The sequence below is a fragment of the Myotis davidii genome, unplaced genomic scaffold, assembly GCF_000327345.1.
Source record: "Myotis davidii unplaced genomic scaffold, ASM32734v1 scaffold379, whole genome shotgun sequence".
Classification (NCBI taxonomy): Eukaryota; Metazoa; Chordata; class Mammalia; order Chiroptera; family Vespertilionidae; genus Myotis; species Myotis davidii.
Window position 1 is genome coordinate 1,547,250 of NW_006290553.1, and position 25,435 is coordinate 1,572,684.

Consider the following 25,435-nt stretch of genomic DNA (forward strand, 5'->3'; position numbering starts at 1 on the left):
AATCTCCAGGTGAGGTGGAGTGGGGGGCATATGGTAGAGGCATATTGTGAATGCTGTGTGCAGAGGAGAGGGGAGGCTGATGGACCAGGATAGAGAGTATGTAGATGAGAAAATTCTGTTAGGATGCAATAATGAGAGACTTCCAGGGATTTGGGGATGCTCAAAAGTTTGGAGAGTGCAGGAGGCATTCGTTAGAATAGCTGTGGACTAAGTTTCTCACAAGATGTTGGAAAAATAAAAAAGTATTGAATTTTAGCCTGGACAAGTGCAGTTTATACATACTATGTAGTTATTTCTGTAGTTTTGTACCAAACATCATTTTATCTCCACCGTATTTCTTTCCCCTCCGTAGACTAAGGTATGAGTTCATACAGACTAAATCAGGAGACAAATGTAAAATAGAGACACCAGGATGTATACAAAATTTCCACTGCCTCACCTGTCGGTGTGTTCAGTGGTTGACTCAGTGGCTGAGAGACGACTCTTGCACCAAGAGATCCCCTGTTCCATTTCCAGTTAGGGCAGATGCTTGAGTTGTGGGCTCAGTCCCCAATAGGGGGTGTGTAGGAGGCAGCTGATCAGTGTTTCTCTCTCATTAGTGCTTCTATCTTTCTCTCCCTCTCCCTTCCTCTCTCTGAAATACAAAAATATATACATTTTTTTTTAAAAAAGTCCCACTGCCCCTTAAGCCTGGGGTTTCACGGCCAAGCTAAGCCTGATTGTGTATCTCCTGCCATGAGATGAATTCTCAACAAGACTACCCTCAGTCTTATAAACTTCTGGTAGATTCGCTTCTGAGTTGACCAGAGTTAGCCAGCCTGGTCTGAGCCACAGCCAAAGGAACAGAGTTTAGGCGCACTGTGACCCCCACCATTCTCACTTTCAATAAAAAGCAGAATCGCCATTTGGATCAAGCCAAGTAACTGTCACTTTTGCACTTGAGTTCTTTGGGTGCCAGTGTAAGCTGACACTTTCATTGTTTTCTCATTCCTACACTCCAATTTTATAAATCGCCAAATTAATTCAGAGCAGCTGAAGATGAATCTGCTTCAAAAGGCGACACGCTTCCCAAAGTATCCCCGTTGATTTAAAGACTGATTTATTGTAGACTGTGGGCTCACCAGCTTTTAACCTCCTTCTGCTTCCCAGATCGGCATCTGTGTTTGTTTAAAAGCCACAGGCTGAATTACTCTTAGAATCATGGAAGCCATGTGGAAGGCCCAAGGGCCACATGGCTCTTCTCCTGAAGCGACACTGTGGGTGTTTATATCACTTGTCAGGTTGGGATTTGTTTTGTGGAAATTGATTAAGCTCAAGGATTGAGTCTGCAAGTTTCCTGGAAAAATGAATCTCAGAATTCTCAGTGACATGGAGTTTTCTCAGGCGTGTCAATATGCATTCCTCCTAAAACCAAAGCTGAGATGAAGCCATTTTCTGAGAGCAAGGAAGTTAGATATAATTTATATTTTCAATGTTTATTGCATTCCTACGATGTGCCAGCATGAGGTACAGGGGTCCCTGAAGTCTCCATTCTCAACTCAAGGAGTTCACTACTCCTACTAAGGGAGCAGATAGCTTCCCCCCACTAGACAGAGTGAAATACAGAGGTGTACTCAAGGTGTGTGTCTGGATTCTGATGGATTGGTGATCAGGTTTTGACTGTGGAGGGAGGAGCAGCCTGTGGAAGAGCAGAGTGAGGTGAGGATACTTAGCCATAAGTATTTACATCACTTCATGAGGGGAGGCACTTGGCTTAGAAACCTTTACAACTGCTCTTTGTACAAGTCCCTGCTATCTTCCCCCAAATTCCCCCTCCCTGAGTTAGTGTGGTGATTGCATATCAAAGCATTTAAAGCACTTTTGAAATGAGAGATGCCCAAATCCCACCACAGACTGACCAAAAGTGGATCTTAGGGTGGGGTGAGGGTTGGGGATCTCTATTTCTTTTTTTTTTTTCCAATATATTTTATTGATTTTTTACAGAGAGGAAGGGAGAGAGATAGAGAGTTAGAAACATCGATGAGAGAGAAACATCGATCAGCCGCTTCCTGCACATCTCCTACCGGGGATATGCCCACAACCAAGGTACGTGCCCTTGACCGGAATCGAACCTGGGACCTTTCAGTCTGCAGGCCGACGCTCTATCCACCGAGCCAAACCGGTTTCGGCGGGATCTCTATTTCTTAAAGCTTTCTCTGCAGAGGTGCCCTAGAGATTCAGCCAGGCAGTCTGGCATAAGACTTTAGACTGGCCTCTGAAAACCATTGCTCTAAAAGTTCTCCCCAAATGGCCCCAAACAAAATTCCTTACAGTCCTCCATTGGAACTGGGTGAGTACCCCCTGAAGTGTGCCATGTGACATCATCTTCCTTTAAAATTTTAGCTGCAAGCCCAATCTGATGCCTGAGCAGAAGATGGTATAGGCCAGTGGTCAGCAAACTGTGGCCCCTTTGAGTGTGGCTTTTCCACAAAATACCACATGCGGGTGTGCACGTACAGTGCGATTGAAACTTCATGACCACACTCAAGGGGCCAAAGAGCTGCATGTGGCTCGCGAGCTGCAGTTTGCCGATCACTGGTATAGCCTCAACTTGGAAGTCCCCCAAGGCTGTTTTGATACTATCCTCCATGTCTACACTCTCATTTGCCACCATCAGATCAGGTAAAGCTATTTAGGACACAGGCAATCAGACCACCATGGGCCATAGGGTAAGTAGAAGAGTCCAGCTTTAGGTTAGCTTTAAGGTTAGCTCTCAGCTCCTACATACATTCCTGAAAGTATTTATTTGTTAGTCAGGTTTAGTGTTTCTACTCCTCTTGTGATTTGAGGATATGCAGCTTAAGCCACTTGCTAAAATCAATGAGCTGACTGAAAACTTACTTGCATCCCTGAACCTCAGACGTCACAGGCACCCTGACCACATGCACTTCTCTTGCCCAGTATCAACATGGTAACAGGGCAAGACACCTGGCTTCAAGTCCTGACTGTGCTACCATGTGTCTGTGTGACCTTGGGTATCTCACCTAGCTTCTCTAGGTCAATTTCCTTGTCTATAAAATGAGGTTATTGAACTGGAAAATTGTCAAGATCAGAACCTTTTTTCATTGGGGTAATGTAGGATTGGTAGTGCTTTGAAAATGGTTATAAATTGATTTACATAGATATTGTACCTGCCAATGTTTTAAGTAGTTAGAAATGTGACAAGAAGCAATCATTTCTCAAAAATCATTTTTATTAATTAAAACGAGAAAGGAGAAAATAGCCAAATATTTATTCAATGTCTATCATGCACCAGACATTGTCTTGGAGATTGTTTCTTTTGTGAGCTCAACACCTCTAAAAAGCAAGGAAAATTCATGTTCTAGGTAGAAGACCTTGTAAAATTCTCATATATAAATTTGTGCACTCGGGGGGGGGGGGGGGGGCAGCCCTGCCTGTGCCCTCTTGCAATCTGGGACCCCTTCCCCTGGCTGCTGGCACCAGTTTTCCTCCGGCGCCCGGAACCCAGGACTTTGCTCTTCGCCGGGAGGGGCCCGTGTGGTGGGCGAGGGGCTTAGCTCTTTTAAAAATACTTCTGAATGTTTGGTAAATAACCCTGTAGGAATCTACTTTCTGAAACATGCTGGTTGTTAAGCTGGCCATCCTGGGTGAGGGTCTGAGAGCTGTTTTCAGGATAGCCACAGCCCTTTCTGGGTGGGGGGTCCTTCTCGGGTGCCTGGCCAGTCTGAGTGAGGGACTGAGGGCCGTTTTCAGGCTTGCCAGTGACTGAAGCTCCCAACCTCTCCTTTTTTTCTTTTTTTTTATTCTTGGATTTATTTACCTTCTATAATTGAAACTTAGTTGCTGCTCCAGCTCCCAGGCCAGGGCCTGCTGAAAGCAGGTATCTGGGGTTTGTTTAGCTTCTATAATTGCAACTTTGTTGCTTAGAGTGGAGCTCAGAGCCAGGCCATGGCAGGCAGGGAACCTTGGCTTCCTCTGTCTCTGGAGCAAGCAAGCCTCCTTCTCACTTCAGCTGTGTGACTGCCGGCCGCCATCTTGATTGGGTTAATTTGCATATCCTGCTGATTAGCCAATGGGAAGCGTAGCAGAGGTATGGTCAATTACCATGTTTGTCTATTATTAGATTAGATAAAAGGCTAATATGCAAAGTGTTCCCTCAGAAGTTCGACTGGGAGACCAGGAGTTTGATCGCTCACTATGACATGCGCTGACCTCCAGGGAATGGCCCAGAATGAAGGAAGGCCCAGGCTGGCAGCCAGAAGGCCCCGATCAGCCCTGATTGCCAGCCAGGCCTAGGGACCCTACCCATGTACAAACTTCGTACACTGGGCCTCTAGTGCCAAATAAGAAAGGAAACTCAGACATAAAATAACTTATCTAAGTTTACAGAGTTAGTAAATAACAGAATTAGGGCTCAAGTTCATGTTTTGTGTTCTACATCCAGTGCTATCAATAGCTTAAATTCTATTATAATCCTGCAGGTGGAAGAGGCTTTTCCCTATAATTGAACCAGTCCATCTACTTCAATGGAGAATGACTGGCTTACAATTCGGGCAAGCACTGATATTTGCCCTTCATTTCCTTCAGAGTTCTTCATAAGGCTTACATTAGCAATTCATTATTATAGTTACCAAATGAATGTCCCTGTCCCCTTTCTGCTCTCACCAGCTCTCCTTTCTTAAAGAGGAAAAATAAAAATAAACCATATCTATGTATTAAGATGAAATTAATGTTGGATTTTTAATCATGTAAATGCCAGCAAAAATCTCAAGTTTAAAATCCCAAAGCAAACATAGCTGAGCCATTTGTATTAGCACAGGAAGAAATTAATTCCATGCATGCTAATGAGAAATTCTAAGTATTTGCTAAGATATTTTCTGCCTTCCTATATGACTAAAATATCTATGTTGAGACTGCATTAACTTTTGAAAATTTAATTTATTAAAAATCTTTATTGTTGAAAATATTACATATGTCCCTTTTTACCCCTATTGACCCCTTCTATTTTTTCCCCAAACAATTATTTTATTGTTCTTGTGAGGACAGATCTGCAAGGTGTAGGCAGGGGCTGAAGGACCCAAGATGCCCTCATTTACTTAGAGCAGTGGTTCTCAACCTGTGGGTCGCAACCCCTTTGGGGGTCGAACAACCCTTTCACAGGGGTCGCCTAAGACCATCAGAAAACACATATATAATTACATATTGTTTTGTGATTAATCACTATGCTTTAATTATGTTCAATATGTAACAATGAAAATACATCCTGCATATCAGATATTTACATTATGATTCATAACAGTAGCAAAATTACAGTTATGAAGTAGCAATGAAAATAATTTTATGGTTGGGGGTCACCACAACATGAAGAACTGTATTAAAGGGTCGCAGCATTAGGAAGGCTGAGAACCACTGACTTAGAGCCTTGGTACTGGCTGCCAGCTGGAGCATCTTGTTTCTTTTCCAGTCATCAAAGAGTCTATCGTGAACTTCTTTACATGTCAGCTGACTTCCAAGAAGGTGAAAATGGGAAGCTGCAAGACCTCTTAGGCCTATGTCCAGAAATCATCATATTCTAGTGACCAAAGCAAATCATAGGACTAGCTCAGATCAAAGGGAGGGCAATTAGGTTCAGCCACTTAACTGAAGGAGTGGCAAAGTTATATTGCAAAAAGGCATGCAGGATCGTGGGTTCTAGCTCCCTTCACCCCCTACCCCAGGCCTTCACCACCCTATTGTTTTAATGATAACTCTGTATCATTTTATTAAACAGTTTTTAAAAAGTGAAGCATCACTAGACAGACCTGAAATATTAAAAGGAAATACATGAAAGTGTTATTAGCTGAATTAGCAATCATCAAAGATGAGGAAACCGCTTGAAATGACTCTGAGGTCACACAGTAAGGACTTTAGGTTGTCAAACTCCAGTTGACCTTGATACCTGGCAAATGTTTAAACAACACTACTGTGGACCTATTGTTTTGAGTGATAGAAATGTCTCTTGTGGACTCTACTCTGACTACCTAGCTACCTGTCTGCCTATTATCTATCTATCTATCTATCTATCTATCTATCTATCTATCTATCTATCTATCATTTGTTATAACTAAGCACAGTCCTTCTAGTCTAGATCTGTGATATTTTTCAGGAATTTTACTGTCTATTTTGTTATCTTAATTTCTCTGGTTTAGTTTCAGTATAGACTCAGGAAGGCCAATAGATAAAGTAGATATCACTGGTTTGTGGGAGTAATTGCTTTAATGAGGGGTCTGACAAGCTTCTGTTAGTCCCCAGGAAGCATGGCAGAAGGGGCTGTGTTTATAATTGACTCTAATCCCCTCTAATCTTTCACCTTAACTTCATGAAGAATTAAGTGATTGATTTTTTTTGATTTCTTGAAAGAAAATAAAGACCTCCTGGGATGAAACTTGGCAGTTGCCCAAAGACAAAGAGACAATCAAGGTCTGGCACCATTAGTATTTGGATGTGGTGAACTGTCTTGATCTAATCAGGCAATTTCCCTCCCACTTCTCCACGAATGCTAGTTCTTGGTTCCTAATTGAGCACTAGCATGATCTTGGGGCAGAGGTTAGATAGAATTTCATAACCATGTCTTTACCTCAATGCCAGATACCCGTAAGACACAACATGGCAAAAATAATGTAGGCAAAGGTTATCCTTTAGTGTCCTGCTTCCTCTAAGGATCATCCCTCACTCCCTGACTCCCAAGTCCAAGGCCTGTGGTTCTCAGTTTGCTGAGCTTAGGCTGAAAGCACAACCCTTTTTCTCCTCACTCCACTCAAAAGAGCCACAGCATGTAGTCTCCCTCTGACAAAGCCAATTGCCCACATATATTGATGTTAGCTAGTACAACAATGAGCTATTGGAATAAGGAGCAGCTAAATTTCAAATTGGATATTATTCAACTCCTTGTTTTTTAAGCCACTAGTGAAATTACAGCAAAAAGTATGATCCAGTGGGAATGGTGAACAATGGAGGGAAAGTTGACCTTCTCCCTTTTCTCCCTTCTCCCCTTCAGCCTTCCTGTTCTCCCCATTCTTCAGCTACCTTCCTAGTTTCCATTACAGCCTACATACCCCACAGTCAGCAAATTTACTTGTCTCCCCTTTTCCCTCTGTACCTGGACCTCTCAACCTTCTAACGTCACCACCTTACAAGCAGCAACCACCTGCCACACATTCTCCTCTCCTGCTCCCTGACAGCAAGTACCATTGATTCCAGTCCAAAGTCAACCTGTCATCTTGCACCACACCCTCATTTCTGCTCAGGAACCCTTTTCTTTATTTCTTTGACCTCCTGTCCCCATCCTCCCAGTTGCTAGTTCAAATCTTCCTGCTTCATTTTCCTCAGGGATCCTCTCACCGATGTTCAACAAATGCCCAACCTTCTCTTCTATTTATATCCAAGGTTGAAGACTCAAATCTGAAGGTTTTTAACTTCCTTACTTTCTACATCCCATTACTAGCATTTTTCACCATAATATTGTTCCTTTGTTAAAGGGGAACCACTTTGATTTTCCTTTCAGTCTGATTATTCCATCTATGCTCTGGAAATCGGCTTCTTAATCTTATCCCAGATACGATCCTTTATATTTGCCCCTTTTCCTTAAATTATTAGTCTCTTCTTCTTCACTCTCTGCTTCTTCTCAGCCTAAAATAAATGCTACATTATCAAAATTCTATCCTAAAAGCACTTAACTGCTTTCTTCTCCTGCTACTTCTGACTCTGCTTTTTATTTCCAGAAGAAGTTTCTACTCTCAGCCTCATGCACACTATTCCTTTGCTACTGCTTGTTTGAACTTGCTGGTGAGAAACAGAGCAGGAAGGTTAGACAGAGAAGAAAAGAAAGAAAACAGAACTTCAGATAGATGATATTGTGGAGTGGAAGGTTGAATGGCCTACAAAGAAGAATGAGAAGAGCTGTCCACACAAGTGTGTATGGAGGTGGGGTGGTAGGAGCAAAAAAGTACTGCTCTGGACTTGCCTTTAAAAGTCAGAACAAATTTCACAGTAACCCACCCTCTGAGCAAGGGGAGCTGGGATAGGAATGAGCCAATGTTCTTTTCCAGCCAGGCAACCCCTTAACCCAGTCAGTTCCTGGGTGTGTTGCCGGGACAGAGTGGAGTCCCAGTGCAGCAGGTATAGGGCTGGCTTTGATCCTCCTGCCAGGCACTGCTGGGCAGAGAAATCAGTCAGTTGCTGATGCTATGGGGCCCAGAAATTCTAGATAGAGCTACCAGAGAATGAAGGCATCTTCTGACTGGGTGGTGTGATGCCTCTTACCTCTCCCCACCGGCCCATCCACCCACACTTTCTAACCCAGGTACTTCTGTTTTGACAAAGCACTATTAATTTCCAGGTTTTGTTCTGATTCAAAGTTGTCTACTTTTTTCTCTGTGCCTGTGCCAGATGATGTCATTTTTTAAAATTAATGGAAAATGTTTTTGGTCTTCCACTTATCTGCAAACTTCAGACCTATCATCAAACTTACATTTTTAAGTAAAAAGAAAGCCAGACCAAGGCTCAAGTATAACTCAAAGAGAAGAGGGTACTTTATTATTTTGTCACACTGAAGCCTTGAGCCAGACAGATCAAGTTTATGTTAGAAAGGATTAAAGAACCAAGCCTACAACATGTGGATTTGGGGGCATATGTCACATTGAATATAGGAAAGAGCAGAATATCCCATGATTGGGTATAAGGGAAATATCAGAGGCAAGTATAGTCAATAAAAACCTAAAAGGAAAGGAAACCAATGCCAAAAGAATCCTTGAGTTTTTCCCAAGCAAAGGAAACAAAGCTCCTCACTCAGATAGACAATACTGCCTGGGTAATACCATCATAAGAGTATTCATCTTGTGTTCTCACTGTCTTTTATGCTATCATTATTCTAGACAAGGATCATTTCTCTCTGGTTTCCATTGATCCCCCAAATATTACCAACACATAAACACTAACTCGCTTAGGGAACTCCACTGGCAGCAGAGCCCAGGGAAATTGTGTCATCCATTTAAGATGTCTCACATCCTAGACACACTGGTATCCTGGGCCATTCCTGGCTCCCTTGGAAGCAATGAGCAGACAGTACAGGAAGATGTCAGGAAATCCAATATCTAAACACAATATGAGATTGTGGCCCCAATCTAATAAGAATAGATTCATTTTGCTTTATTCCTATTCTGTCACCTGCTTTGTGGGAAAAGTAAAACAAGATAAATCAGAACATTTTGGCCACCTCTGAGTACATATTGATTCATCATTCCCTGAATATTTATGAGAACATGAGCTGCCAGCCTCTTTATGCCTAGTGTTTTGAACCATGTAAATTTGTGAAGAATGAGTGTTTTAATCATCCCTCTTTTCTATCAAGGTGTTACAACCTTCTTCTGCTGCAGAAACTTGAAAAACTTCCTCAAGTTAGCTTAAAAGACTCAGTTGCTGAATAATCTGGTGCTAATTTAAATTCACAAATGAATTTGATGGAGATGTAGACATTTGTATGATCTAGATTAGATAACATAGAACCAACACCATGCCAGGAAGTAACTGGGGTAGGAGCATTGGTTAACTTGCCTATGACTTCCACAGAACCCGGTTTTAATAAAAATTAAATTTGATTTGTTCAAAATTGCTAAGGAGGCAAAATGATAGAAAATATGAGATTCTAGCCTCTTCCAGTTTAGAAGTTTTTTTTTAAGTAAAAAATATCCATTACATTTTAAATGTCTTTTATAGTGTCTCTATGCTCCAGCCAGTACATCTATATATTGGATGGCTGTTTACTTTAGATTTTTATGTAAGCCCTAGAAAGATCTTCCCATTAAGCCAATCACTATAGCAGGCCATGATTAATTCACTGTAACATTGATTTTTAAGGATCAGAGAAAAAGCCTCCTTAGTGGAGGGCAGGAGAGCATTAACGGATTATAGGCTGCATCTGCCAGAGCTAACATATTCACTCATATAATTTATTGTAATTTTTTGTTTTACATGGCCTATCATCTCTATATTTTATGGATATCTTATGCTTCATAACTTAATGGCAGGCCAAGCAGACTGCTAATGTTGAGATCTCTCAAAGTCATTTAGCGATGACCATTAAACTTATCTTGAATCAATGAACTAGAGGCCATATTCATTTGTGTGATCTTTAGCAGTTTACTATTTTATTAATGAGGAAATGCGAGTCCAAAAAAGTTAAGTGACTTATCCACATCACTTAGTTGGGAAAAAGCTTTGTCTGGAAAGTCTTCCTTCTCTTACCTCCTCTCCTTTGCATCTTATTTTTATGGACTTTATTGTGGCTTCATTAGCCTCTTCCAGACTCTGGACTGAGTACTTTTACATATGCAGTCCCACTGAATTCTCATAACAACTTTACTGAGGGTCAAAGAAGTTATTTGACCAAGGTCATTAACCGAACATCTAGTGAATCTTAGATTTTAAATTAAAGCTAATTTCAATCCACACCTTAAGTTCATGACCATGCCCCATACATAACATTGCTTAGAAAGATGACATTGTAATATTCTCTCTCACTCGTCTCATTTCCCCAATGTCTCTCTTAAGGCAAGATGTGATTTTCTAAACTATTCCTCTGAGCTCAAATCCTTGCCTGAAAAGCCACCTTTTTAGCCACCTTTGGCTCCATACATCACTGTCTGTGTTAGGGATTCAAAACATAGCTGGGGACTTCAGTTAATGATGGATAGCACTAACCAGAGCACAGATCACTTTTCTCCAGCTCTTTTGAATCTGCCGTTGACACAAAGAGGAAAAAAATTCAAATTGTTTTCATTAAGGAAAGAATTGGGCAATAAATACAAATCAACATTTGGCAAAAGATTACTGTCATTATATTTTGTGTTAATTTAATAGGTCATTTTACAGTAGCTTTATTTTGGTGCCAAGCACTGTATATAGCATCAATCTTCACACCATCTGTTTTACAGATGATAGGACATAGCATCTCAGAAAGTTTAAGCATCTTCTTTAGGTTACAGAACAAAATGAAAACAACTCTTATGATTTCCTTTTCTTTTTTCATGAGATCTTTGATGAGAGCCTCTCTCAGGCATTGCCAGTAGGGGGAGCTCTATCCCATAAGATACACCTCATTTGCATATGACTAAAGAGACATTTTTTAAGCCTTTCTCTAAGGAAGAAGAGTCCTCAACTACCATCCTGCTGCACATTGTTTGACTGGTGGTTTCTGAGGTAGTAGGCTGGGCAATGAAGGGTGAGCCCTGCTCTAGTACAGGTCGACCTATAAAGAAAGCCTGTGACCTCTCCTGTTACATTAACTGAAGACCACATAGCTGGTGTGCTGCACATTACCTGTTTATCCCTCTCTGGATCCTTTGGGAGGCTAAGCTGTGTGGACTGTGTAAACGAGGTCTCTTGATCTCTGGCTTCAGTAAATGAGTGAAAATAACTATCTGACCTAACTCTCCTTTTTCCCTCTAAGAGAGTGAAGTCAGGATATTTATGTCCCCAGCTCCTTTCCTACCTGAGGGTTTGCCAGTTTGCACTTCTATACTGAGGCCACGTTCCTGTCAGCAAGTCCCTCCCCACAACTACTCTCCTGCTGACCCTCCCCCATTTCCCCTCAGTTCTGGGGAAGAAAATGGCTTCCCCTTGGTGATAGTCCTTAGAACTATGTCAACCCTTGTTTCCCCTACACTCAACCACAACTTCATAAATGAATTACACATTAAACTCTACTTGATTATCACTTTTGAGTGTGCCTTCTGTTTTCTGCTGGGATAAAATTGGCTTACCATGTCTGGAGTAATGCAGCTCCCAGGGAGCTATAACTTCAGTGAATGCTAAGCCATAGTGACAGCAAAGATTGCATTGTGGCTTTTCTGATATTTTTAAATACTATGTGTCTATATGTAAGAGCCCTGGATTTTATCACATTCATTTTCCCATAGTTATAGCATTATACCCTTTAACTCTCTGGTTATCAGAGAAAAAAATCTTGTCTGATAGACATTGGTAGGCATAGATTTGTCACCCTAACTTCTATCTTAAGAACTGCTATTGAATTTCAAGTCTTATGTGACAAGATTTCTTTATTTTCTCCAGTTGATTTGAGCACTTGAAAAGTCAGCCAGGAAATGTCTTTAAACTTTATATTCACTTTGTCAAGGTACATATTGTTTGTACTTTTGTCAGGGAACATACTGTCGGCTCTTTTATGAGCTGCTAATTTTTTTAGTCTTATATCCTTCCCAGGGGACCTAAAGGTCATATTGGTGGTGAATCCAATAGAAGTCCTTGAACTGCTCGTACTTATAGAGGTCACCCCTTCCCATGATAATGCTGAAATGGTGTAGGGAGAGGTTCTTTATCTTTATCTCTGAGTCAATCCTACTGCCTGACATGTAGATGGAGTCCAATATTTGTCGAGAAACACGTTGGAATAAAAAATGTCCTATTTTTAGGACTATTTAATTAGTTTATTTCAATGTTGTAAACATTGTGAGATAAGTATGCTATATTGTTGTTCCCCTTGATGGGAAATGGCATTACTTAGTCAAGAGAGTATCACCCAAAATATGTACATAGTACCTATGATGTGCCCACTACCATTCTGAGGACTGGGGTTAGAACAGTGAGCAAGGAGACACCATAACATGCACTCTGCCCAAAAGCACAGCCCAAGGTAAGGGTCTGTTTACAGGTACTTTGGAATATTATTCTCTGGAACAGGAATGGGAAATTAAAAAAAAATAAAGCAGGGAAAAAGAGAATGCCAATCCAAAGGTGCATTATTAAGCAGTTTGCACCATGGACAAATGTGTCTGGGTACCCTGGGCACCCTCTGAGGAGCCATGTAAAATACACCTTGAGATCAACCACCTAAACATCAGAAGAGGAAGGATTTATACACCAGCTCCTGCTCCCATGGGTCATGTGTTTTCCTGTGGGCTGGTGACTTCCATGAGCTTCCAGGGTTGTGCATGTGTCAGGATGAATGAGGCCTGTGTCTCTGCCCCAAAGATGCCACCTCAGAAAGTGGGAGGCATTCGGAGCCTCTGAGGAGAGGTGCTGTCAGGTTGTGCATGTGAACAGTTGGTTGCCTTCATAGCAGCTGGAGTAAAAGGGCATTTTGGGAGGTATAACAGATGACAAATACACAAAGCCCCTGTCCCCACAGAGTTTATAATCTAACGGAAGGTGAAAACATACAAATACAAAAATAAGCAACCTACCTTCTCATAGTGATAAGCACCATGAGGGACATACAGCTCTTGATGTGACAGCGATCCATGGCAGGGGCTCCTTTAAATGCTTATAGGAGTCAGGAAAGTTTGCGAGGGGGAGAGGGTATTTGAATGACCTCATTTATACAATGAGGGGGGGGGGGGGGATTCTACAGATTGAGAGAATCCAGTTAGGAAACAAGTCTGTGGAAGAGTATTTGAAGCAGAAAATTTGACAAATGCCTCCTGGGGTTTAATGAACAAGGAGCTTCTGAAGGTTAGAAAAGATAGAGGAGGCAGAACTATGGTGAATGAGGGAGTGTGGGATTGAAGGGGGAGGAGAGGGAGCCAGGGTCAACCTAGTAATGCAGGGCCTGGAAGCTGTGGTGAAATGTTGGGTTCCTCTCAAGCATCTGTAACTTAGTGCCCACATTTCACTCTGCTTCCTTTACTCCTGGTCATGCCAATAACAACATTTATGATGTGATTCATCTTTATGAGGGAAGAAATGGCCCAAGGTAAAGCCAAATTCTTGAGTTGGTATTTATGTTACACATCACTATGTGGCTTCAAGTTTATCATTTCTCTTCACTGGGCACCAGATTCCTCATTTGTAATGGGGGTAGGGCGGTGAGTCTTCTGAAGTCCCCTAGTTCCTTCCATCACTATGGTTAGAGGATGAAAGTGATAAAAATATTCCCCACTCCAAGGTGATTCTAACATCCTCAAAAGCTATAAGGCATGATTTTGCTTTAGGATAGAAAACCTTTGAGGATCCTCACTTGTTTAAGAGGACTCTCCACACAGCATTTTCCTTTGCTCATTTGTTTGCATCATCATCTGGTTCTCCTAGAAATGGGGCCTTCCCAGCTAGGCATTGGGTAATTAGGGCAGCTTCCCCATGCAGCCAGGGGTTGTGTGTGCTGAGGATCGAGGAGAGGCTAAAAAGAGAAAGAGAACGGTTTGGAGATGTAAATAGGAGACCTACACTGCTTTTTCTGAGCCAAACTAAAGGGAAAAATAAATACATAGTAAATGGCTAAAGAACCATGAAAGTGAAATGAATTGATATTGAGTTATATAACACCACTATGAGGTTAATTCAATGCCTTCAATACAAAATAGTGTGTCTGGATTTACCCAGAGTTGGTCAGAATTCCTCCAGGAAATCAAATTGAATAGCGAGCAAGTGAACAAAAAACACAAACAGAAGCTTCTTGAGCAAATATATATATAAATTATTCTTGCCTCTGTGATATATAGGTACAGGTTAATAGAGAGAAATGTCATGGGAATTACATTTTTTGTAAGGTATGATTTCTAGACTGGTTCTTATTTGTCCAGATATTAGAGGCAATTTGCATTTTAATTTGAAGAATGGTTGGTTTTAACTGTTGATTATGTTAAACTAAATAACTTAATAGTGTAATATAAGACGCAATATAACAAGTAGTATGGGATTCTTTACAACAAGCTCATTAACTTAGGCATGACACTTTTACCTTTCAAAGCTCAGTTTCTTCATCTGGTGGTCTCTATAAGAACCTCAATCACCAAATAAAATGACATAATGTTCATCACAAGGTTTTCATTGAGCCAGAAATGTAAAACAATAATATAAAAAAGATGTTCAGCAATGAGAACTACCTTTCTAACTTACTCATTTTCCCTCCCCATTACAATGCTTCCTCCCCCAAGAATTTGGTTTAGTTCTCAATTAACAGGGAAATACTATTAATCAATATATATTTTCTGATAGCATTACTTAATTGAGGTTGTATTGAGCTACACCATCACAAAAAGTAACAAATATCAAAGTGCAAGTTCCCCCTCTATCTTTCTCCCTCCCTCACTTTCCTTTTTCTCCCTCTTTCTCCCCTTCTGCTCTCTCTCTCCCCTTCCTCCCTCTCTCCCTCCTTCTGTCTTGCTCTCACACTCAGAACTCTATTTAAAAGAAAAGTTGGAGGGAAAAAGTAGGATGGGGGAAATTACTAGCAAAAGATCAGATCCAATCCTTGGTAAATTTTACCTAGCCTATTGTTTTCACCAAGTATAGAAACACAATATTTCATTGTAAATCTACAGTTGTAAAAATACAATATAGTTAAGAATATTTTTGTAACACAGAACAATAGTGTGGTGGAGGCCTGGGGTGGAAGGTGGGGGCAGGCTAGAAAGGGTCAATGGGGAAAAATAAAAGGGACATATGTAATACCTTCAACAATAAAGATTTTTTTTAAAAAAGAATATTTTTGTAGCTATCTACAAAAGGATCCCAGTATGAGATTTAGCTTTATACTATTTTTTGTTAAGGTCTAAGCTCACTGGTTGGGCAATTTTGTCTGTCTCAAGCCTCAGGTAAAGCCTTTTCAATGGTAACAATCAAATCACTGAGTTAACCTTTAGTTTCAATACTACCAATTGTTTGGTTCTTACTGTTTTCTCTTCCTGGGGTGGCTTACCTCATGGACTTCACCAGATCCACTTCTAGAATATAAAGGCAAATTTAGAATCCACACTTCATAGGCTCCTGTCCCACTTGATCCCTGGGAGATCTCCTTTTGTCTAAAGGCCTGTCCTACTTCCGCTTTTGATCTTGTGCACTGTGTCACTCGGGGATGTTTTCTCCAGCAAAATGGTAAGTGTCTAAAGGATAAGACATGTTTTTTATCATTTATGTTTTTAAATCACCCAGAACTATGGATCTTTGTAACCTTCTAAGATTTGGCACTCAAATATTTTTTTTTATTAGCACGAACATTAAGCATTATGGTTCCTAAACATTTTGGGAGAGAAACCTACCACTGCACAGTGTGTGTGTGTGTGTGTGTGTGTGTGTGTGTGTGTGTAAGTAAAGAATCAAATGCAAGACAAATCAGTAATGTTTGAGTTAACCTCTATGAAAACCAAAAAAGTAAGTTTGCCATTTTGCTCAGCTTCCTATTTCTGATAATGTCCTTTTCTCATTGAGGGTAAGTGTTTAGATGGAGCATAGAAAAAGTTTGTTCAAAATAACCATTTATGGCTCGCCAGTAGCAGAAATAATGTGTGTCCCTGCTTCTCTTTGTAAATAATTGAATTTGCCTCTGAAGTTCAAGGAGTTCAAGATTTCTTTTTGTGTGTGAAACTGACTGCTTCTGTTTCCCCTTTATATGAGCAGAGTATACGCTAAGACAGAAGAAGTGCCATGCAATTGGGATTTGGTGAGCAGCAAGGATAATAGAAGAGATTGACATGACTTCTATAGAGGAGTTATTTTTAAGCTTAGAGAATGCCTATCCCTATGCTGAAAGGGCCTTTTGAAAATACTATTGGGATTGAAAGACAATGGAAGCAAAATCCCCATATCTGGGAGAGCTGTGCTGGTCTGCAGGGTGTTGCTGCCACCTGCTGCATGAAAACCGCCATAGAGCAGCTGTCACCTGGGTCTCACAGCTGCAGGACACCAGGTGCATTCAATTAAGATTCTGTGCGCATCTGAATTTCTTTTTCCCTCTCTTAGAGTCTGCGTGGGTCCCAAAGGAAAACTAGTCAAATCTGATGACCTCTGGCTGCAGAGGTTTCTAGATATAAGAACCATGAATCAGGCCCTGAATAAATACCCAGAGAGGGCTGATTTGCACAGCAGCCACTGACCAGGTACCTTGAGTAGCCAAACCCAATGAGAGGTAAGGATTTCATTAAAAGGGAATAGGTAGCTCAGGAAAATATATGACAATTTCCTTTTTTAAAAAATTTAAGGTGTTTTATTTTATATTTTTAATCTTTTGTGGAGTTGCTTTACTTTAAAGCAATAAGAAACAGGAGACATCTAGCCCTGGCCCAGTATGGCTCACAGTTGGTTAGAGTTGTTCCCCACAACAAAAGGTTCAATTCCCGATCAGGGCACATACCTAGGTTGAGGGTTTGGTTCCAATTGGGGTATGTACAAAAGGCAATCAATCAATGTTTCTTGTTCACACAGGTGTTTCTCTCTCTCTCTCTCTCTCTCTCTCTCTCTCTCTCTCTCTTTCTCTCTCTCTCTATCAATAAACATTTTTCTCAGACTAGGATTTTTTAAGGAGATCTCTAAGTACATTGAGTGGGGAGGGGTATTGTTCCTAGAGAATTCAATAAATTTACATGTTTATTGGTTCCACTTAGGTAAATTCCCCTTAATATGAGAAGTGGAGTGAAGTAATTAAATTTCTTCCTCAGGCTTGCAAAGTGTCCCAATTTAATAGGAACACCAACCTATAGATCAGGATCTCCCCAGTATATCTATTGAACTATTTTTACCTCTATAGTCCATCACTCATTTACTGGAATTTCTAGGGGAAATGAGGAAGAGATGAAGGCATAAAGTGCCATGATGTCTCCTCCTTTCAATCAAAGACTCTAAACTCCCCAACTCTCTCTGAAATATCCTTGTCATCACCACCTAACCCAACACCTCCAGTAATCTGAGACTTAGTGGGGAGGTTAGGTGTGGGGGTGGGGTAAGTGCTTGAAGAGGCCTAAATTAGGAAATAGGTAACTGCATCTTCTGGCCTTTGCAGGAAACATCATTAGCTGAGTAGTAGAGTAAGTATGACAGTCATGGCAGGTATGTGTACAGGGTAGCCTGGACATCCAGGAAAATGGTAGCCCTGTTTCACCATCTGCAAATCTCTCTTCTTCCAGCTAAAACCTAATCCCCTCAATGACAGGGGTGATACCTTATGTCTTAGCATCATTCATATTCACCCCAAGTCCCTGAATTGGGGAGATCAGTACCCATTTAATGACATGATGTCATGATACATGATGACATGATACAACCTGGTGAAAATTCTCTCTCCCTGGCCTCCCTCAAAAGAAATTGTCACCTCGTGAATGAAGTTCCACCTTTGCCTTTGTCTTTAGGTTTTCCGGGTGCTGCCAAAAGGTAGTGGTGAGATTGAGGTCACAGAATACATCACCCATTGTCCATACAGTTGTATGTTGACACATATATTACTCATTTTTATTCTTTGTTTATTACACTTAACACTGCAGTCTTCCAACTAACGCTTGTCTTCTTAATGTTGGAAGGTGAAGATGGTCTATTTTATCCTAAGCTAGAAAACCATGAAGTCATATCTGTCAGGGGACAGTCATCATGTCCAAGAAGTCACTTCCCTGTTGTCCTATCTTGGTCCTGTGTAAATGGAAGTGACTGGGCAGATGTAACATGCTTTCTGAGGTAGGCACTGCTCTGCCTTTGCATTATGATTGTTTCAGACTTGCTCTCTATGGTTTTGGGCTGACACACAAGCTTTTATGCCATCAGCAGAAGAGGCCCCCCACCAGCACTGTGGGAGACTTCCCTGTCTAACTTCCAGTTCTTCCCAGACCAGGGGCAGAAAAGGAGCCCTCACTCCCCCACCGCCAGGAAATGTGGGTCCCCTGCAAGAGGGGAGACAATAAAGTTCGGTTTGATAGTTGATGCTCCCCTCAGTTACTTTTCTGATGTGTTAATGTTTTGTTCTTTCACCCTTGGAGCAATTCCGGAAAGCAAAAACATTTTAAAATTGAACAGAAAAACTATTATAAAAGATTATAAAAGACACGAGGCTCACATTTGTTAAATGACTTTGTGCTCCTGAAAGAAGTGCGTGAAAAGCACATTATGAACTGCTCTGCGTGACTTCCTTTGGATTTTAGAAGTAGCTCGACTGACACAGAGATCCTGACTGAGAGAATCTGTGTGTACTGAAAAGCGTTTTAACGAAGGTGATACACAAGGTTTCAGAGAACAATTTCAACTCTGTTCTGCTGAAGGTTATATTGAGCTGTGAACCACATTACTTTCCTGTCTACGTTTCATTTCCTGGGGTCTTGCCAAGTGATAAACAGACACGGGCGTGTGGTAGATTTGGGGTTTTTCAGTGCGAATAGGGTGGCTCGACTTTGTTTAGTTAAAGGCATCAGTTGACTTCTGTGATCATGGTGAAAATGCTGCTGTAAGGCCTTCGGGAGACGATGGAGAAAAAATGGACATACCGTGCTGTCTATTCCATCATCCAGATACATTTTGTCAGGGGTAAGGCTTCCAGTTGTACTTTTCTTGTCAAATCAGCCACTTTAGGGGGGCGAGGGAGGCCTCTTGCTCATTGAAGATGCCTGTGACTGCTGCTGAAATTGAGCACAAAGGCAGTTGTTGCGAAGGTTTTCAGTTATGTACTTAAGCAGCAGCTATGGGGGAGCTGTTAGAGTCTACAAAGGATTACTAAGGAACAATAAAACCAAGAAGGGGATGGGTGGTTTGTGCCATTTTTTACCCATTTCCTTCCTAAGACAATCTCTGGAGTAATTGGGAGATTTCGCTTCTTAAAAATGAAATGTTCTCCAAATGGTAGTCAGAACAACTCTGGAATACTAAAAAAATAAATAACTCACAAAGCCATCAATGTTCCGAGATCCTTGCTCAATTTTTTTCTCTTTCAACTACCATTTTTTTTTTCTTTTTTTGGATATAATAAGCATTTCTCCTCCAAATACGAATGTCTTTGGCAGTTGAGCATATGTTGCATTTAATGAGGGTTGTGCAGGTAACACACCTGGGAGACACAGCAGGGTCCTTATGACAGTGGGAACCAAAGCCTAATGGGCCTATTTAGAAATGGTAGGAAGAAAGATTAGTTCTGTATCCCACAGCATGAGGGTATTATAGCGATCCTGAGTGTCTTAAGAATTAGCTCTGCTTTTCATATAGAGCTACTAAGATTTTTAAGGAGAATTTCTAAATCAAATGAGACTTTGGAATATAATGCAGTGGATAGGATCAGAAGCATATTATCTGGCAAAGGAGAGCTCACAGGGAGATACATTAAACTATACTAACCTCTGCCTACCCATGCTTTTACATCCATAAAAGTATAATAATTCCTGTTTGTCAAGTACCTTTGAGAGCCTTGTTTCTTTGCAGTTGCTTGTCATTTTTTTTTTGTCTTTTTCCTTTGTTAGCTTCTGTGGTACTTGTCACAATCATATATCATTCCTATAAAAGTATTCCATGTTCATTCTAAAACTGAGGCCTACGTTATTGAAGGTATGTCAAAGATGCAATACTTTAAGTGTCCTGTACTATTTGGTCAGAGAACTGATGGGAGAGAATCTTCTTTTAAATGTAGTATTTCAAACCATTGATTATAGATGATGCTAACCAAATGATTTATCTCTAGTGGAAATTTTACCTGAGGAGTTTTCTGCCCTTTTCCCCCGGTAAACTCCAACTACATGGAGATAAAGGCCCTTTCAATCCATATATATTGAATATCAAATATCCTACCCTTCTCAGCCAAGCTGGGGGTCATTTTGGAGGTTATGAGGTTATAGAAAGTGCTCAGATTCTAGGCAGCCCAATTCATATTCTTTTACTGAGGTATGACTTTGAACAAAGAACTTAATCTGCCTGTGCCTCAGTTTCCTTTTTGAAAAGGAGTGTTAATAATATCACTCTAGTATGTGAGAAGGATTAAACATGACAGTATATGTAAACACCGCTTGTACATATATTTTTTAAAAACTGCTATACAGAGTTTGTAGTTATTTTTGTAGTTTTAGAAAATATCACTTGAGTGTTACATGCAGCTGTTGATGCATAACCAAAAAAAGCCAATTGTATTAAATGTAAGAATAGTTTGATGGTGAATTTCAACTTTAAAATGGTCTTGGTTTTATTCACCGGCAGCTAGAGATCTTGCTATTTTTTAGGTTAGACCAACCACCAAAAAGTAAACATTCAAAAGTCAGTGAGCTCCTCTCGTATCCTAAAGTTAATGCCTCCTCACATGTATTGAGATCCATGCTTCTCTATCTGGGTCATGCAGGAGCTCTCTCCAATCCCCGAAGCAGCCAGGGGGAACATTCCCATGGTGCTCACTCACTTCATCAAAGTCATCCAAGTTTGTAACTAAGAGTCACTCCATGTGAATCATGTAAGCTGATGGCTTGTGCTCTTCCTTTTCAGGAATATGGGAAGGAAAATTCAGCGCAGGAGAAGACATTTATGCTTTACCTGGCTCTGATGTCAATCTGACCTGCCAAACTCAGAAGCAAGGCATCTTGGTGCAAATGCAATGGTCCAACGTCAGCAAAAAGGAGGACCTCATTGCCCTTTATCACCCCCAACATGGCTTCTACTGTGCCGGGGGGGTTCCCTGTAAGTCACTGGTGACTTTCACAGAAACTCCTGGGAACGTGTCAACATGGACGCTGCACTTAAGGAACATGTCCTCCTCACTCAGTGGGAAGTATGAGTGCAGCTTTATTTTTTTCCCACTAGGCAGTCAGACTAAAATCTACAACCTTCTCATTCAGAAAAATGGTAAGCACAAATATGTATTATGTGCCAACTGTGGGCCAAGCATGGTACTAAGTATGCAAAGTTGAACAGAAAGCGGTATTGCTTGTAAAGGAGATAGAAACTGACCAAATAATTCTACCAATACATGTAAAATTGCAACAGCGATAAGCAAGAAGAATTGCAATGGTCTTGTGAGGGAGCATATAATAACTGTCAGGGAAATTGTCTCTGAGAAAGCAATGTCCAAGCTGAGGTCTAAAGAAAGACTAGACGTTCACACCATTTCAGAGGTGGGAGGTTAGTGAGTGACCCAGCGAGAGGCATCAGCTTGTGTGAAGGGCTTTGCAGTGTCTGAGGAAATGGGAAATATGAGTGGGACTGTGGTGCAGAGATGAGGGGAGGAAGTGTGAGATATGGTAAAGGCCAGATCGTGTAAGACATTGTCAGCCATGTTTGAGGTTTTGATTTTTATCATGGGAAGACATTGAAGCATTTTTAGCAAATGATGGTATGACATTGATAGCCTAATTAAATTTGTGTTATGAAAAGATCATCCTGACTTTAGTATAACAATGAAATGAAGGTGGATAAGAAGGAGATGTTGGAGACAAATTAGGAAACAATCTCAGGAGCTCAGAAGAGACAGAGTGTTGTTTGGATTGATATAAAAATAAAAATACTAAAAAAAGAAAAAGATAAATTTTATGCACAGGGCAAAAAGAGACATGACTCAGTAATATAAGACAATTGCAATATGAGCGAAGAAGAGAGAAAAATTGAGGTTGATATCCAGGGGTCTGGCACACACACCTGAATGGCAGTGCCATCTGCCAAGATAGGAGGCAGGAAGGACAGAGCAGGTTTGTGGAGGAATGCACAGAAGTGCCCTGGATGTATTTAGTACAGGGTAGCTAAGGGTGCCAACAAGGCTGCTGCACATGTAGCGTTCACACAAACACGCTTTGGACACCTGCTCTGCGGGCAGGAGTCCTAGGCTTAAGTTCTAGCTCCTTTCTGGCTAGAAATGAATTTCACCTGGGATCTGTCCTGCCAATTTTCTGAGTCCATCTGGAAAATCACCATAATAATTCCCACCCTAAACTACTTGGTCATAAAATAAATTACTTCTATTTCTACTAATAAGTCAACAAATGAAAAATGCACTGGAAATGGAATATTTTTAACTCAAGGCAAAGTGGCCTAGTAATACAAGAAGAAAAAAAACTTCATAAAGGCTATGCTAAGGGGGGCATAGAGCTGCCCATGGCAAGTAGGTATGGATTTACTGCCTCCTCTCCATTTATTATCAAGAAACAAGACCATGGGATTGAAATAGACCACCTAAAGGCTAGAACCTTTTCCACCACCACCTTACAATGCTCCAGTACCATTGCTGTTTGTTTTCCAGAAAAAAAATTGCAATTGAGTTCAACTGGGGACAGGGAGGGGTGGGGTTGAGTGAATAGGCATAAGGAGAACATCATTTGTTCATTGGGATCGGGCGGGGGGCTCAGATTTTAATATTGACTCTGTCGTTTACTATATACATCATCTTTGCCAAGTTATTTAAAGTCTCTAAGCTTTTGTTTCCTTATACAACAAACATAATAGGTACAGTGCCTCCTTCATAGATACCATTATTTTGATGATTAAAAGAGATAATCTATGTGAAGCACTTAGCATGGTTCCTAGCGAAGGTTACAAGTGTGGTAAACGGTAGTTTTCATTAAGTATAACATGTACTGAGTAAATTATTTTTCAATTCTTATGAAAAATGAATCCCTCTCCCTCCTTTTATACTTGCCTAATTTGGAACCCAAGAGGACATTTATTATATATGAGCACAAGTACACATTGACCTTGGCTTAGACATAGATTTTTCACCTCTGCCTAGATCTGGAAACTATACTATTACATATCTGAGAACTTACTGTTTACTCTTCAAGATTGGCAACATAGATTGATATGCCTCTAGGAAATAGGATGCAGATCCTTTATGAAATATGATGTCTTCAACATGAAGTCAGAAATGGAGAAGAGGTAGTATGTTCTCTAAAATGAAGAGTGATATTGCCTTTAAAGAAAGTGTGTTTCTTAAAATAAAGGGTAACCGAAGGGGCCCAGTTGTAGCTACAAAACAAAACTGCACATCAATAGACAGACAGAGCCAGGTCTGCATCCTGTGTGGTTAGAAAATCCCCAGTCTTCTGATTTAGCGTTGCTGCTGGTCAGCTGGATTGGATGAAAAGCAATGGCTTCAGTGTTAAGAAAATGGTTCTAGTGTTGTGTATTTAGGTAGAAATGGAGGAAAATAGAAAGAAGGGAAAAAATTCCTCACTGTGGAGCGACTAAAAATGTAAGCCTGGCATAGAGCTAAGGGGTAGACACTTCACTGAGAAGGCAGTTGCCATTCAAAAGCCTTGTCAAGCCCCCACACAACGATACATCTTTTCCCCCTTTATTATTTTGATCTTCTCTCACTTCTCATACTCATGCCATTTCCCTCTTAAATCCCTGAGAGGTCTTTACATTTGCAAGTTAGTTGGGTGGGCAAAGCACACATGAGTTGCAAATATTTATGATGTACATAAATAGATGCAAATTGAAGTGACATATAAGAATCTAAATATGAAAATGCTGAGAGACCAGAGGCAGTGGGGACCTCTTCCTGTTTCCTTTCTGTTGTCATATGGGTTATTCTACTCCCTCCTCTGCTCACACAACAGGGCGTGCTAACTCCTTTCCCCTGTTCCTTGAGGGCTTAGCTGAGAAGGGATGTTTTTCTCTTTTCACAATATTTTGTTCCTTTGTGTTAAGTCAGTGCTCTGAGGCTGTGGATGAGGGTAGAAAATAATAAATATTTTTTTTAGGCTTGCACTGTGAGTTTTAATTGAAAATATTCAAACAGCTTAGTAATGAATTATAAAACTTGGATAATTAAGTTGTACTACCATTTATGAAGCAAATATTACTTTTGTAGACCTGAAAGAAACTTTTGCATACTTGTATTTTCTGTTCTCCATTTCAGAGAAACTATGAAGAGGTCTAAAATATTTATAAGTCAAAGCCCAACCGAAAAGTGAAATATAAAATATAAAGAGAAAAAAATCTATAACAGCTGTACCGTAGGAGCATAAGTGGTTTTTAGCTCGTGTTTTGGGTGTGAAAATTTAGCCAATCTCACAGGATACAAAAGCAGGTGCAATAATAGAGCTGAATCATGTACACCCCCAATCAATTATTTTTAGCATGCCTTTTAACTTTCCTTTTTCCCTCGTTTCTTGTCTTCTGTGCCTGAGTCTTGAACTGGTAACCACAGATGTTTGCTTCTTTTTAAAAAATATATTTGTATTGATTTCAGAGAGGAAGGAAGAAGGAGAGAGAGATAGAAACATTAACGATGAGAGAGAATCATTGATCAGCTGGTTCCTGCACCCCCTCTACTGGGGATCAATCCCACAACTGGAAATCAAACCATCATCTCCTAGTTCATAGGGCGACGCTCAACCACCGAGCCATGGCAGCTGGGCTGGTGTTTGCTTCTTACTCATTCTCAACAGGGTTTCCTCTTAGGTTAGGAGCTTTCAACTTATTGATGTTGTAAGATTGTATGATGATGCATTTTAAAATTTGTAGTTATGGGAGAAACCAAAATGGCAGCATAGGTAAACACCAGAGTTTGCTGCCTTGAACAACCACTTCAAAAATACAACTAAAAGACGAAACGGACATCATCCAGAACCACAGGAAAGCTGGCTGAGTGGAAATTCTACAACTAGGAGGAAAGAGAAAAACACGGAGACTCAGAGGAGGCGCAGTGCGGAAGTGAGATACTGAGGTGCGGAGTGCATGCGGAGCGGGCTGGCGGCTGAGGGCGTGGTTGTCGTTTTCCATTGGG

General features: G+C 40.7%; 1 protein-coding gene across 1 annotated transcript in view; it reads left to right on the top strand.

The window, feature by feature from the left end:
* Positions 1–19,067: 19,067 nt before the first annotated feature.
* Positions 19,068–25,435, top strand: part of CD96 (CD96 molecule) — an 87,767-nt gene continuing 81,399 nt past the window's right edge. Inside the window, exons 1-2 of the mRNA XM_006763612.2 lie at positions 19,068–19,272; positions 21,202–21,558. Of these exons, the coding sequence (XP_006763675.1) occupies positions 19,212–19,272; positions 21,202–21,558 (418 nt within the window). The 5' untranslated portion in view covers positions 19,068–19,211. The remainder of the gene's footprint in view (positions 19,273–21,201; positions 21,559–25,435) is intronic.